Source organism: Homarus americanus, unplaced genomic scaffold (assembly GCF_018991925.1).
Source record: "Homarus americanus isolate GMGI-L3 unplaced genomic scaffold, GMGI_Hamer_2.0 scaffold40856, whole genome shotgun sequence".
Taxonomy (NCBI): Eukaryota; Metazoa; Arthropoda; class Malacostraca; order Decapoda; family Nephropidae; genus Homarus; species Homarus americanus.
The window spans coordinates 8,751,571-8,768,441 of record NW_024734615.1 but is presented as its reverse complement, the minus strand read 5'-3'; the positions used below and the strand labels follow the sequence as shown (position 1 = coordinate 8,768,441).

Genomic DNA, 16,871 nt, shown 5'->3' with positions numbered 1-16,871 from the left:
CAAATGCCAGCACTGTGTAGTTGAAGCCAGTGGCGATAACAAGGTCAATAAAGTAAAACAAAACTTAGTGCTCCACACCCTGTGTTAACTTAGTGCACCATACCCTGTGTTATACTTAGTGCACCACACCCTGTGTTATACTTAGTGCACCTCACCCCTGTGTTATACTTAGTGCACCACACCCTGTGTTAGACTTAGTGCACCACACCCTGTGTTATACTTAGTGCACCACACCCTGTGTTAGACTTAGTGCACCACACCCTGTGTTATACTTAGTGCACCACACCCTGTGTTATACTTAGTGCACCACACCCTGTGTTAGACTTAGTGCACCACACCCTGTGTTATACTTAGTGCACCACACCCCTGTGTTATACTTAGTGCACCACACCCTGTGTTATACTTAGTGCACCAAACCCTGTGTTATACTTAGTGCACCACACCCTGTGTTATACTTAGTACCACACCTGTGTTATAATTAGTGCACCACACCCTGTGTTATATAGCGCTCCACACCTTGTGTTATACTTAGTGCACCACACCCTGTGTTATACTTAGCGTCCGTCCATGGTAGCTTAGTGTCCTCCCATGTTAACTTAGTGTCCTCCCATGTTAACTTTGTCCTCCCATGTTAACTTAGTGTCCTCCCATGTTAACTTAGTGTCTTCCCATGTTAACTTAGTGTCCTCCCGTGTTAACTTAGTGTCCTCCCATGTTAACTTAGTGTCCTCCCATGTTAACTTAGTGTCCTCCCATGTTAACTTAGTGTCCTCCCATGTTAACTTAGTGTCTCCCAGATGTCCCATGTTAACAGGTGTCCCCCATGTTAACTTAGTGTCTCCATGTTAACAGTGTCCTCCATGTTAACTTAGTGTCCTCCATGTTTAGTGTCCTCCATATTGTAGTGTCCCATGTTAACTTAGTGTCCTCCCATGTTAACTTAGTGTCCTCATAATGTAGTGTCTCCCATGTTAGCTAGTGTCCTCCCATATTAACTTAGTGTCTATGTTAACTAGGTGTCCTCCCATGTTAGCTAGTGTCCTCCCATGTTAACTTAGTGTCCTCCCCATGTTAACTTAGTGTCCTCCTTACTTAGTGTCCTCCCATGTTAACTTAGTGTCCTCCATGTTAATTATTCCTCCCATGTTAACTTAGTGTCCTCATGTTAACTAGTGTCCTCCCATGTTAACTTGTTCTTCCTATGTTAACTTGTGTCCTCCCATTAATTAGTGTCCTCATGTTAACAGGTGTCCTCCATGTTAACTTAGTGTCCTCCATGTTAGCCAGGTGTCTCATGTTAACAGTGTCTCCCATGTTAACAGTGTCCTCCCATATTGGCTAGTGTCCTCATGTTAACTAGTGTCTCCCTATTAACTTAGTGTCCTCCCATTTAACAGTGTCCTCATCAGGTTATCACATTAGCGTGTCCTCATGTTAAAGTGTCCTCCCATGTAGCTAGTGTCCTCCATGTTAACTAAGTGTCCTCCATGTTAACTTAGTGTCATCATGTGTAGTGTCCTCCCATGTTAGCAGGTGTCCTCCATGTTAGCAGGTAGTGCTCCATATTAACTTAGTGTCCCATGTTAGCAGTGTCCTCCATGTTAACTTAGTGTCCTCCCATGTTAACTAGTGTCCTCCCATGTTAACTAGTGTCCTCCATGTTAACTTAGTGTCCTCCATATTAACTAGTGTCCTCCATGTTAACCTTAGTGTCCTCCATGTTAATTAGTGTCCTCCCATGTTAGCATCTTATGTGTCCTCATGTTAACTAGGTCTCCCATGTTAACAGTGTCCTCCATATTGTAGTGTCCTCCCATGTTAACTTAGTGTCCTCCCCATATTGTAGTGTCCTCCCTATTAACTTAGTGTCCTCCCATGTTCTTAGTGTCCTCCCCATGTTAACTTAGTGTCCTCCCATGTTAACTTAGTGTCCTCCATGTTAACTTGTGTCCTCCCATGTTAACAGTGTCCTCCCATGTTAACTTAGTGTCCTCCCATGTTAACTTAAGTGTCTCCCATGTTAGCTAGTGTCTCCATATTACAGTGTCCTCCCATGTTCTTAAGTGTCCTCCCATGTTAACTTAGTGTCCTCCCATGTTCTTGTGTCCTCCATGTTTAGTGTCCTCCCATGTTAACTAGTGTCTCCCATGTTAACTAGGTGTTCTCATGTTAACTTAGTGTCCTCCATGTTAACTTAGTGTCCTCCCATGTTAACTTAGTGTCCTCCCATGTTAATTTAGTGTCCTCCATGTTAACAAGTGTCCTCCCATGTTCTTAGTGTCCTCCCATGTTAGCAGTGTCCTCCCATATTAACTAGTGTCCTCCCATGTTAACTTAGTGTCCTCCCATGTTAACTTAGTGTCCTCCATGTTAACTAGGTGTCCTCCATGTTAACATAGTGCCTCCCAGCAGCTTGTCCTCTCATGTTAACTTAGTGTCCTCCCATGTTAATTTAGTGTCCTCATGTTAACTTAGTGTCCTCCACTTTAACAGTGTCTTTATGTTAACAGGGTCCTCTCATGTTAACTAGTGTCCTCCATGTTAACTTAGTGTCCTCTCATATTGTCTCCCATATTAGCAGGTGTCCTCCCATGTTAATTTAGTGTCCTCCCTGTTAACTTAGTGTCCTCCCATGTTAGTGTCTCTCATGTTAACTTGTGTCCTCCCATGTTAACTAGTGTCCCCCATGTTAGCAGGTGTCCTCCATGTTATAGTGTCCTCCCATGTTAATGCGTCTCATGTTTAGTGTCCTCCCATGTTAATTTAGTGTCTCCATGTAGCAGTGTCCTCCATATTAACCGTGTCTCCATGTTGAGTGTCTCCATGTTAACTAGTGTCCTCCCATGTTAACAGTGTCTCCATGTTAGCAAGTGTCTCTCATTCCTTTCATTCCTCCCATGTAGCAGTGTCCTCCCATGTTAACTAGTGTCCTCCATGTTAACTAGTGTCCTCCATGTTAACTTAGTGTCCTCCCATGTTAACTTAGTGTCCTCCATGTTAAATTTAGTGTCTCCATATTATTCCCCATGTTAACTTAGTGTCCTTCATGTTAACTTAGTGTCCTCTCATGTTAACTAGTGTCCTCCCATGTTAACTAGTGTCCTCCCATGTTAACTTAGTGTCTCCCATGTTATAGTGTCCTCCCATGTTAACTTTGTCCCCATGTTAACCTTCTCATGTTAACTTAGTGTCCCATCATTAACTTAGTGTCCTCCGTAACAACTAGTGTCCTCCCATTGTTTAGTGTCCTCATGTTAACAAGTGTCCTCATGTTAGTAGTGTCTCATGTTAACTTAGTGTCCTCATGTTAGTGTCCTCATGTGTGTGTCCTCCATGTTAACTTAGTGTCTCCATGTTAATAGTGTCCTCATGTTAGTGTCCTCCCCATGTTAACTTAGTGTCCTCCCATGTTAACAAGTGTCCTCCATTACCAGTGTCTCCCTTGTAGTGTCCTCCCATGTTAACTTAGTGTCCTCCCCATGTTAACTTAGTGTCCTCCCATATTAACTTAGTGTCTCCCATGTTAACTAGAGTGTCCTCATGTTGCAGGTGTCCTCCCATATTATAGTGTCCTCCTCATGAGCCAGTGTCCTCCCCATGTTAATTTGTCCCCATGTTAGCAGGTGTCCTCCCATGTTAACCCAGTGTCCTCCATGTTAACTTAGTGTTCTCCATTAACTTAGGTGTCCTCCCATGTTAGCAGTGTCCTCCATGTTAACTTAGTGTCCCCCCATGTTAACTTAGTGTCCTCCCATGTTCTAGTGTCCTCCCATTCAGTTTTTATGTTCCCATTTTCATGTTGCTTGTCCCATGTTAACTAGTGTCCTCCATGTTGTAGTGCCTCCCATGTTAACTTAGTGTCCTCCATTTGCATTGTCATGTTAGTGTCCTCCATGTTAATTAGTGCTCCCATGTTAACTTGTCCTCCCATGTTAGTGTCTCCCATGTTAACTTAGTGTCCTCCTTTAGTGTCCATGTTATCTTAGTGTCTCCATGTTAGCAATTGTCCTCCATGTTAACCAGTGTCTCATGTTAACTTAGTGTCCTCCCCATGTTAACTAGTGTCCTCCATGTTAACTTATCTCCCATGTTAACTAGTGTCCTCCATGTTAACCAGTGTCCTCCTCAGTGTCTCATGTTAACTTAGTGTCCTCCATGTTAACTAAGTGTCCTCATATGTTCTATTGTCCTCCATGTTAACTTAGTGTCCTCCATGTTAATAGTGTCCTCCATGTTAACTTAGTGTCCTCCATGTTACTTATTTAGTGTCCTCATGTTACTTAGTGTCCTCTGTGCTTAGTGTCCTCCCATGTTAACTTAGTGTCCTCCTTATGTTCATTTAGCTCCTCCCATATTTAGTGTCCTCCATGTAATTTAGTGTCCTCCCATGTTAACTTAGTGTCCTCCCATGTTAACTTAGTGTTCCTTTGTGTTGTTTTCGTGTTCTTTCCTTACCTACTTGCCACGAGACAGCACATATGCTGGTAACACCATAATATGACTAATTGTAACATTACCAGCTACTAATGATGAAATTCCTAAGCTAAGGAAGATGCATGATAACAATAGATTATAGAAGATAACATGATGATACTTGATCACACCAGGTAACACGTAACACAGTCAGGTAACACATGGCAATACCTTTTTTTAATATTATGAGATACCACATGCTAATATCGAAATGAACGTGACAAGTCCTTTACGCTTCGGTCTTAATACATAGCTGAATATGGGAGGCCGACTTTATGCAGGACTATTTGACCAGAAAGCAATACTTGATGCCTCCAGTAAGTTCCGCCTACTGTTCTGGCATCCTCATCAGTCCTTACAGATTACAGCAGGTGCCTAGCTGCTGGTTGAGTGACTCGTGATACTACATAAGGAAATTCATTGTTTTTACCCGAAAAGAAAGTCCGCTCATTAAATGAAGGAAAAATTGTCCTTAATTTGCCAATGGCGAACCGCGAGTCACTAAGCAACAAGTAAGAAGTCAACTTCTACAGTTTGTAAAGACCGATAAGGAACCAACAGTGGCAGGAGCTCAGTAGATAGGTCAGTCCTGAGTATGGTTCTTAAGTCAAACATACACTCGTCTAGAGGATAGACTCTTGGGCATTTAGCTAATGATTTCATGAGGCATCAACAATTGTGAGGTAGAATTACGTAAATGCAAGACGGCAGCATTATCGCTCTCATTTATGGTATTAATTTTTGCCCGAAGATGAACATTTTTGATAAATGTCGACTAAGACATTTTACCGGAAAAAAATCTTGTTTTTTCAGTCACCTGGTATGGTGAAAGCATTATTTGTACTTTTCATAACTCGGGATTTTTACGTAACACCATTGTCACCTACAACGTGTTAAGATGATCCCTAAGTCTGCAAGCTAAGCTTCGTTCATTTACCTTGAAGCACTCATGAGATGCTGCTCCAGCGGTGAGACATGTGGCTGACCTTGACCCTCACTATTATTCTTCCTGACACCAATATTATAATACTTATATACATAAATTCAGACAAAGAGACACATAAAAGTCGTAAACTGCAGACCAACATATTTGCTGATTGTTTATAACAAGGAATAAACAAAAGTAAATTGTGGGGGAGGTTGGGGTGAGCGTCATGTGAATGTAGGCGGCAAGGAAGATGTTGACGCCCGGGGTCGCTTCCCGGCTGGGCTGACGTGCGATACTGCACACTGCTTGCTAACACACTATCCGCCTTGCTTCGATCCCATCCATAATGGCCACGCTCAGTTAACTGGCCACTAGTACCAGGAAGTTGGCAGAGAAACAGTGTGGTGTGGTGAGAGGTAAGAGGCATGAGTGGTGAGCGAGAGGTGGAGAGCGGTACAACAGAGGAGGCACTGTTGTTGTTGCCTGCATGATGCTGGCCATGACCCGCCCCAGACACCGTGACGTCACCCACTAGTCAAGGCTGCCACCCGCCGCAGTCATGTGACTCCTCCTCACTCTCTCCTTGTTCTTTACATTAGATCTCTGTATTTTATCTATCCCAACCTTAAACAAAAATTAAACGTAAGACAAAATCTATGCTTTCATTTTTTAAGACTAAAATACATTTTAACTGTTTCCACATTCTGATAATAAAAGAGAGATGACGAGAAATGTTGATCAACAGGCTCTGTAAAGTGCTAGACACACCTATCCTCACTCTCACAACACAACACGGTTATAACACCACCAAAACACGAGTATAACACCTTACGCTCACAACACAACACGGTTATAACACATCACCCTCACAACACGGTTATAACACCTCACCCTCACAACACAACACGGTTATAACACCTCACACTCACAACACGGTTATAACACCTCACCCTTACAACACAACACGTTATAACACTTCACCCTTTCAACACAACACGGTTATAACACCTCAACCTCACAACACGGTACACCTTACCTCACAACACAACACGTTATAACAAAACACCCCACAACACAACACGGTTATAACACCTCAATCTCACAACACGAGCCATCACCACAACCACGGTTATAACGCCCACAACACAACACGGTTATAACACCTAACCTCACAACACGATTATAACACCTCGTCCTCACAACACAACTTATAACACCTCACCCTCACAACACGGTTATAACACCTCACCCGCACAAACACGGTTATAACACCTCGTCCTCACAACACAACACGGTTATAACACCTCACCCTCACAACACGGTTATAACACCTCACCCTCACAACACAACACGGTTTATAACACCTTATCCTTACAACACAACACGGTTATAACACCTTACCCTCACACACAACTCGGTTATAACACTCACCTCACAACACGGTTATAACACCTCACCCTCACAACAAGGTTGTAAACCCTACCCTCACAACACAACACGGTTATAACACCTTACCCTCACAACACAACACGATTATAACACCTCACCCTCAAAACACGGTTATAACAACACACCCTCACAACACTGTTATAACACTTCACCCTCACAACACGGTTATAACACCTCACCCTCACAACACAACACGGATATAACACCTCACCCTCACAACACGGTTATATACCTCACCCTCACAACATAACACGGTTATAACACCTCACCCTCACAATACGGTTATAACACCTCACCCTCACAACACAACACGGTTATAACACCTCACCCTCACAATACGTTTATAACACCTCACTCTCACAACACGGTTGTAACGCCTCACCCTCACAACAAAACGGTTTTAACACCTCACCCTCACAACACAACAGGTTATAACACCTCACCCTCACAACACAAACGGTTAACACTCACCATCTCAACACAACACGGTTATAACACCTCACCGTCACAACACAACACGGTTATATAACCTCACCCTCACAACACAACACGGTAATAACACCTCACCTCTCAACACAACACGGTTATAACACACCCTCACAACACAATACGGTTACCTTTGCCCCTCACAACACAACACGGTTGACACCTCACCTTCACAACACAACACGGTTACAACACCTTACCCTCACAACACAACACGGTTATAACACCTTACGCTCACCAACACAGTTACACTTTCACCTCACAACACAACACGGTTATAACACCTTACCCTCACAACACAACACGGTTATAACACCTCACCCTCACAATACAACACGGTTATAACACCTCACCCTCTCAACACAACACAGTTATAACACCTCACCCTCCACCTAACACGGTTAAACACCTCCTCTCACAACACGGTTATAACACCTCACCCTCACAACACGGTTGTAAAACCTTACCCTCACAACACAACACGGTTATAACACCTCACCTCACAACCACAACACGGTTATAACATCACCCTCACAACACAGTTATAACACCTCACCCTCACAACACAACACGGTTATAACACCTCACCCTCACAATACGATTATAAACCTCACTCTCACAACACGGTTGTAACGCCTCACTCTCACAACACAACACGGTTTTACCACCTCACCTCACAACACAACACGGTTATAACACCTAACCCTCACAACACAACACGGTTAACCATCTCACTCACCACACAGTTATAACACCTCACCCTCACCACAACATGGTTATAACTCCTAACCTCACTACACAACACAGTTATAACACCTTACCCTCACAACACAACAGGTTATAACACCTCACCTCAACACGGGTACACTTACCCTCGCAACACGGTTATAACACCTACCTCACAACACAACAAGGTTATATCCTCACCCTCACAACACTGTTATAACATCTCACCTCACAACACGGTTATAACACCTCATCCTCACAACACGGTTATAACACCTTACCCTCACAACACAACACGGTTATAACACCTCACCCTCACAACACGTTAACACGTTATAACACCTACCTCACAACACAACAAGGTTATATCCTCACCCTCACAACACTGTTATAACATCTCACCTCACAACACGGTTATAACACCTACCCTCACCAGTTTATAACACCTTACCCTCACAACACAACACGGTTATAACACCTTACCTCACAACACAACACGGTTATAACACCTTACCCCACAACACAACACGGTTATAACACCTCACCCTCTCACTACACGGTTATAGCACCTTACCCTCACAACACAACACGGTTATAACACCTTACCCACAACACAACACGTTCCTCACTACTACCTCGTCCTCACAACACAACACGGTTATAACACCTTACCCTCACAACACAACACGGATATAACACGTCGTACTCACTACACAACACGGTTATAACACCTCACCCTCACAAAACAGTTATAACATCTCACGCTCACAACACGGTTATAACACCTCATCCTCCAACAGTTTAACACCTTACCCTCACAACACAACACGGTTATAACACCTTACCCTCACAACACAACACGGTTATAACACCTCACCCTCACAACACGGTTATAACACCTTACCCTCACAACCCAACACGGTTTATAACACCTTACCCTCACAACTAACACGGTTATAACACCATACCCTCACCCTCACAACACGGTTATAACACCTACCCTCCACAACACAACACAGTTATAACACCTCACCCTCACCAACACGGTTATAACACCCCTCACCCTCGCAACACGGTTATAACACCTTACCTCACAACACCACGGTTATAACACCTTACCCTCAAACAACACAGGTATAACACCTCCCCTCACACCACGGTTATAACACATTACCCTCAAACAACACTGTTATAACAGCTTACCCTCACAACACAACACGGTTATAACACCTCACCTCACAAAACGGTAATAACACCTCAACCTCACAACACGGCTATAAGACCTTACGCTCACAACACAACACGGTTATAACACATCACTCACAACACAACACGGTTATAACACATCACCCTCACAACACAACACGGTTATAACACCTTACCCTCCCAGCACATCACGGTTATAACACCTCACACTCACAACACGGTTATAACACCTCACCCTCACAACACAGTTATAACACCTCACCCTTACAACACAACACAGTTTGTAACACCTCACCCTCACAACACGGTTATAACACCTCACCACAACACAACACGGTTATAACACCTCACCCTTACAACACGGTAATAACACCTCACCCTTACAACACAACGGTTATAACACCTCACCCTCACAACACGGTTATAACACCTCACCCCTACCATAACACGTTATAACACCTCACCCTCACAACACGGCTATAACACCTTACGCTCACAACACAACACGGTTATAACACCTCACCTTCACAACACGGCTTATAACACCTTACGCTCACAACACAACACGGTTATAACACCTCACCCTCACAACACGGTTATAACCTCACCCACCTAACACAACACGGTTATAACACCTCACCCACAACCAACACGGTTATAACACCACCCTCAAACACGGTTATAACACCTCACCCTTACAACACAACACGGTTATAACTCCTCCCCTCACAACACGGTTATAACACCTCACCCTTACAACACATCACGGTTATAACACCTCACCCTCACAATACGGTTATAACACCTTACCCTCACAACACAACACGGTTATAACACCTTACCCTCACAACACATCACGGTTATAACACCATACCCTCACCCTCACAACACGGTTATAACACCTTACCCTCACAACACAACACGGTTATAACACCTCACCCTCAAACACGGTTATAACCTCACCCTTACAACACATCACGGTTATAACACCTCACCCTCAAACACGGTTATAACACCTCACCCTCACAACACGGTTATAACATTTACCCTCACAACACGGTTATAACACCTTACCCTTACAACACAACACGGTTATAACTCCTCCCCTCACAACACGGTTATAACCTCACCCTTCAACACATCACGGTTATCAACTTCTGGTTAAACACTCACCCTCACAACACGGTTATAACACCTCACCCTCCACCCAACACGGTTATCTTCACCTCACAACACAACACGGTTATAACACCTCACCCTCACAACACGGTTATAACACCTCACCCTCACAACACGGTTATAACACCTTACCCTCACAACACGGTTATAACACCTTACCCTCACAACACAACATGGTTATAACACTCACCCTCACAACACGGTTATAACACCTCACCCTCAAACACGGTTATAACACCTTACCCTCCTCACAACACGGTTATAACACCTCACCCTCACAACACGGTTATAACACCTCACCCTCACAACACAACACGGTTATAACACCTCACCCTCACAACACAACACGGTTAAACACCTCACCCTCACAACACGGTTATAACACCTCACCCTCACAACACAACACCGTTATAACACCTTACCTCACAACACAACACGGTTATAACATCTCACCCTCACAACACCGTTATAACACCTCCTTACAACACAACACGGTTATAACACCTCACCCTCACAACACAACACCGTTATAACACCTTACCTCACAACACAACACGGTTATAACACCTCACCCTCACAACACGGTTATAACACCTCACCCTCACAACACAACACCGTTATATCACCTCACCCTCACAACACAACACCGTTATAACACCTCACCTCACAACACAACACGGTTATAACACCTCATCCTCACAACACGGTTATAACACCTTACACTCACAACACAACACGGTTATAACACCTCACCACAAAACGGTTATAACACCTCACCCTTACAACACGGTTATAACACCTCACCCTTACAACACAACACGGTTATAACCACACCCTCACAACACAACACCGTTATAACACCCTCCCTACACAACACGGTTATAACCTCACCCTCACAACACGGTTATAACACCTCACCCCTTCAACACGGTTATAACACCTTACCTCACAACACAACCGTTATAACACCTCACCCTCACAACACAACACGGTTATAACACCTCACCCTCACAAAACGGTTATAACACCTCACCCTCATAACACGGTTCCTCTCACCCTACAACATAACACGGTTATAACACCTCACCTCACAACACGGTTATAACACCTCACCCTCACAACACCGTTATAACATACCCTCACCACAACACGGTTATAACACTTCCCTCACAAAACGGTTATAACACCTCATCCTCACAACACGGTTATAACATCTTCCTCACCACAACAGTTATAACACCTTACCTCACAACACAGGTTACCTCACTCTCACAACACGGTTATAACACCTCACCCTTACAAACAACACGGTTATAACACCTCACCCTCACAACACGGTTATAACCTCACCCTCACAACACCGTTATAACACCTCACCCTCACAACACAACACGGTTATAACACCTCATCTCACAAAACGGTTATAACACCTCATCCTCACAACACGGTTATAACACCTTACACTCACAACACAACACGGTTATAACACTCACCCCTCACAACACGGTTATAATACCTCACCCTCACAACACGGTTATAACACCTTACCCTCACAACACAACACGGTTATAACACCTCACCCTCACAACACAACACGGTTATAACACCTCACCCTCACAACACAACACGGTTATAGCACCTTACCCTCTCAACACAACACGGTTGTAACACCTCACCCTCACAACACGGTTATAACACCTTACCCTCACAACACAACACGGTTATAACACCTCACCCTCACAACACGGTTATAACACCTTACCCTCACAACACAACAAGGGCACAGCACTAGACTCACAAACGCCTACAACACAAAACATATTGGCTATGGACAAGTCATGGTATCTCCAATAAGTTTGCATAGTCTGCAACACAACACAGCAAGGTTACACTAATTGCAACACAGTCCCAATAAACTCATATACAGTACCCTGCAATACCACACAGCAAGGCAACAATGCACGCAACCACCTCCGTCAAAGCTACAGATGCTACAACAAAACAGAGTTTCAACACCTGCCCCACAATTCTATCTGGGCTAAACAACATACAACACAACACGGGAATACTATATCTGTAACAAAACCCCGCAATATTATAACACCTGGAACACGAGAGAAATATGAAAACACCCGCAGAACAACCCTTCTAGTTAACAACACCTGCAACACCATCCAGCAAAATAACAGCTGCAAAACAAATCTGGAAGGCAACAACGCTTGCAATGCAACCCTTGAAAGTAACATCATCTGTAACACAATGTTGCAAGTTTCCAATATCTGCAGCACATCCTTTCAAAACAACAACACTGGCAACACAACCCTGCAAAGTAATAACACCTGTAACACAATGTTGCAAGGTAACACCTGTAGCACAACACCTGCAACTTCCTCCTGTAAGGTAACAACTCCTACAAACAAATTCGTTATAACAACACAACCTTACAAAGTAACACCTGCAAGGTAACAACACGTGCAACACAACACCATCCTGCGCTAAACTTAATATAAACAGAAAACCACCAGATAGTTACAAATTATGTGGAGCGACGTATTAGCATGCCAAGGAAGTGCTATCATATTCTGGACATCTAAAATTAGATGAACTTCAGGAGGAGGCGGAGAGAATATTTTGGAGTGAAGTGAGGAAGGGAGGAGGAAGAGGGAGGGGGCGGAAGGGGGAGGGAAGGAGGAAGTAAAGAGATACAAAAAGGGAAAGAAAGAGAGTAAGCGACAATAGCAATACGGTTAAAGACTGAAGCAGACTTAAAGACTTAAACGAAAAAGTAAATGGCGAGGTTGAGAAAAAGATAGTAAGGCAGATGTGAATAAATGATAATAAAAACAAAGGAGACAGGCTAGTTGGTTAACCAAACCAAAATGTTTTTCTTTTCGCTTTTTTTTCACACACCTTTTCTCTTCTAAAAGATGAAACTTAAGTATATCAGTGTTGGGGTTAATAAGCGTGTGTGTGTGAGATAACAGCGGCGGGAGTTACATCACAAGTCTGGCCCTGCAGGCGACAGCGAGGAGGGTTAGCTTGTCTCAAACTCGGCGGTATTCCCCACAAACACGTTCACTGGGCCTCTGTCTAGTCGTGTCTGTCTGTATGTCTCTTCATCGATCTCTCAATACATGTTTGTGCAGTCTGCTTTTTTTCTGCGGTGATGTCTCTGTCTGTCTGTCTGTCGCCTGGTTTGTCGGGTAACAGTCGTGATTTTAAATCTGTTTATATCTGCCTCACTGAGAGCAAGAAGTGTCAATATTATGTCTTGTTGGTGCCCGTGTGTTTACATCTCAGCTGACGGAGCGAAGCTGAAAATTCAATATATTAAACTACAAGTTCAAGAAAAGGACTATTCGTGAAAACCCTTCCGGAATATTTGTCAGTGTATCAACATAACCGGTAATAATTATGACCTCACCTGATTTCTAATCTCTATCTGAATCTGAACCTTTATGCTCCAAGGAAGAGTTCAAAGTCTTTATATGAACAATGACGCTTCTAAGTAAAAGCTAGTGATGTGACCTATGAAATAATCCCACAGCTCGTGTACTTTGTCTGAGATGTGACACAACAGAAAACTGCACATTATTACATATTATTGTGACTTGATGGAGGTGAGAACCCCAAGGTCTTAAGAGCAGCCCTGAAGCATGTAGACAACGAGGTGTAGTGATGAAGTCTACCTCTAGTGATAACTATACCTAGCTTAGTTGGAGAGAACACAGTAGTCCACAGCTGGAGAGAACGCGATAGTCCACAGCTGGAGAGAACACGATAGTCCACAGCTGGAGAGAACGCGATAGTCCACAGCTGGAGAGAACACGATAGTCCACAGCTGGAGAGAACGCGGTAGTCCACAGCTGGAGAGAACATGATAGTCCACAGCTGGAGAGAACACGGTAGTCCAGCTAGTCACAGCTGGAGAGAACATGATAGTCCACAGCTGGAGAGAGTATGATAGTCCACAGCTGGAGAGAGCATGATAGTCCACAGCTGGAGAGAACGCGATAGTCCACAGCTGGAGAGAACACGATAGTCCACAGCTGGAGAGAACGCGATAGTCCACAGCTGGAGAGAACAAGATAGTCCACAGCTGGAGAGAAAGTCCACAGCTGGAGAGGAGATAGTCCACAGCTGGAGAGAACATGATAGTCCACAGCTGGAGAGAACGTGATAGTCCACAGCTGGAGAGAACACGATAGTCCACAGCTGGAGAGAACGCGGTAGTCCACAGCTGGAGAGAACATAGAGCTAGTCCACAGCTGGAGAGAACACGATAGTCCACAGCTGGAGAACATGATAGTCCACAGCTGGAGAGAACGCGGTAGTCCACAGCTGGAGAGAACACGATAGTCGCAGCTGGAAAGAACACGATAGTCCACAGCTGGAGAGAACGCGTAGTCCACAGCTGAGAGTAGTTCACTGCTAGAGAGAAACGGTAGTCCACAGCTAGAGAGAACATGATAGTCCACAGCTGGAGAGAACATGATAGTCCACAGCTGGAGAGAACACTGTAGTCCACAGGGCTGGAGAGAACGCGGTAGTCCACAGCTGGAGAGATCATGATAGTCCACAGCTAGAGAGAACATGATAGTCCACAGCTGGAGAGAACGCGGTAGTCCACAGCTGGAGAGAACATGATAGTCCACAGCTGGAGAGAACACGGTAGTCCACACCTGGAGAGAACGCTGTAGTCCACAGCTGGAGAGAACATGATAGTCCACAGCTGGAGAGAGCATGATAGTCCACAGCTGGAGAGAACGCGGTAGTCCACAGCTGGAGAGAACATGATAGTCCACAGCTGGAGAGAACGCGGTATTCCACAGGTGGGTTTCCTGTTGTCACCACTGACCGTCACCTGCCCATGGTGTTAAAGTGTTACCCTTCAAGTACTTTGACATATTCTCCACTTTCCCAATAATCACACTACAGGACTATTACTGCAATAACACGTGAAAACTGTCACCATCTGTCATACTAGTTCTGTCACTTGAGTACTGTCACCATATTTTGTCACATCAGTGTTCCCTTACTTTGTAACTTAGTACAGTCACTATCCTATATTATGTATGGTGATGCATTTACACTCGCTTCTGTTCACCAGACAGTGTCCTGCTGTTACTACACCGTCTTCTGAACACCAACACACTGCCTCCTCCAACGCTTTGTCACTGTGGTAGGTGTCGATGCATCATCGAGGGCACCATTTCTTCTTTTACAATGACGAGGATAAAAAAAAAATAGGGAGGTAACCTATTAACCTATACACATACACAGGGAGCTATTTATGAAAAAAAATAGCTCCAATGGAAACCGCCGCGGAGGTCATTTAGCTGACGGAGACAATGTTTCTTATGTTTAGCTTGACTTCAACGGGAATATATTTAGAAAATAATGGAATTTAACTCGGTCGTGTACATTATAAATGGTTTGGTAAAAGAACACCTCGGTTGTGTACAATACAAAAAAAACTCACATAAGAACACCTCGCCATTGTACAATATATAAGTAATCTGATATAAGCTAAAATCATAATCAGTACATTTTTCTCGGTATTTTTTCTTTTTTGCATTTTTCGTGGTTTTAGCGTCGTGAACATCTCTTGGAGGGAGAGTCTGGCGGGCTCGAGGGTGAATCGATCGTCGCTGCCTATGTATTTTGCATCCTGAATCAAACCCTCTGAAGGCCAGACACACTTGGACTTTATTGAGACCATCAAATCCAAAATTTATCTGACCCTTCTTTTTTTTTTCTGTTCCTGCAGGCAGTCGCCGGAGCTTGGGTGGGGAACGGCCCAGAATATGGTGATGAGAAGGCCAGGAGTATGGCAGGAAACGACCCCCAACAACCCCTTCCTGCTGTCTTCCTCCCGCCCCGTACCTCCACACCAAAGGAAGAACAACTTTATCATGGACGGTGTGAATATGTGCTGTATATTCGTTCACATTTCTCTCTTCTTTTAGGTCGCATCATTTGACTGAGTCGATAGCATGGTATAGAGAACTGTCAGGAGTGATCGCATAACTTCTCAATATAATAACAGTATTGGCCTCACTGATCATGCAAGTTTATTGCCTAAAAACACAAACTATCCGATAATGACGAGACTGGAGAAAATAATGCAAATTTTCCCCCATAACGAGGGAATGGATGAGATGAGATATGAACAACCTGTCTTCCTCCTCCTCCTCATCTGCCTCTTCCTCGTTCAGCTCCACCTCCTCCTCCTTCTCCTCCTCATCTACGTCTTCCTTCTCTACCTCCCCTTCCTCCTCCACCTCCTCTTCGTTCTTCCTCCTCCTCCTCCTCCTCCCAATTTTCATATTCATACTTTTTCATTCTTTCTTTAATTATTCTATTAAACCCTTTTCATCTTAGTTCTTCTTTATCCTCCCTTTCTTCTTCCTCCTCCCGTTCC

General features: G+C 44.0%; 1 protein-coding gene across 1 annotated transcript in view; it reads left to right on the top strand.

Moving 5' to 3' along the window:
* Positions 1–16,871, top strand: part of LOC121870342 — a 72,472-nt gene that overhangs the window by 16,658 nt on the left and 38,943 nt on the right. The window contains exon 2 of the mRNA XM_042372125.1: positions 16,218–16,369. Within this exon, the coding sequence (XP_042228059.1) occupies positions 16,218–16,369 (152 nt within the window). The remainder of the gene's footprint in view (positions 1–16,217; positions 16,370–16,871) is intronic.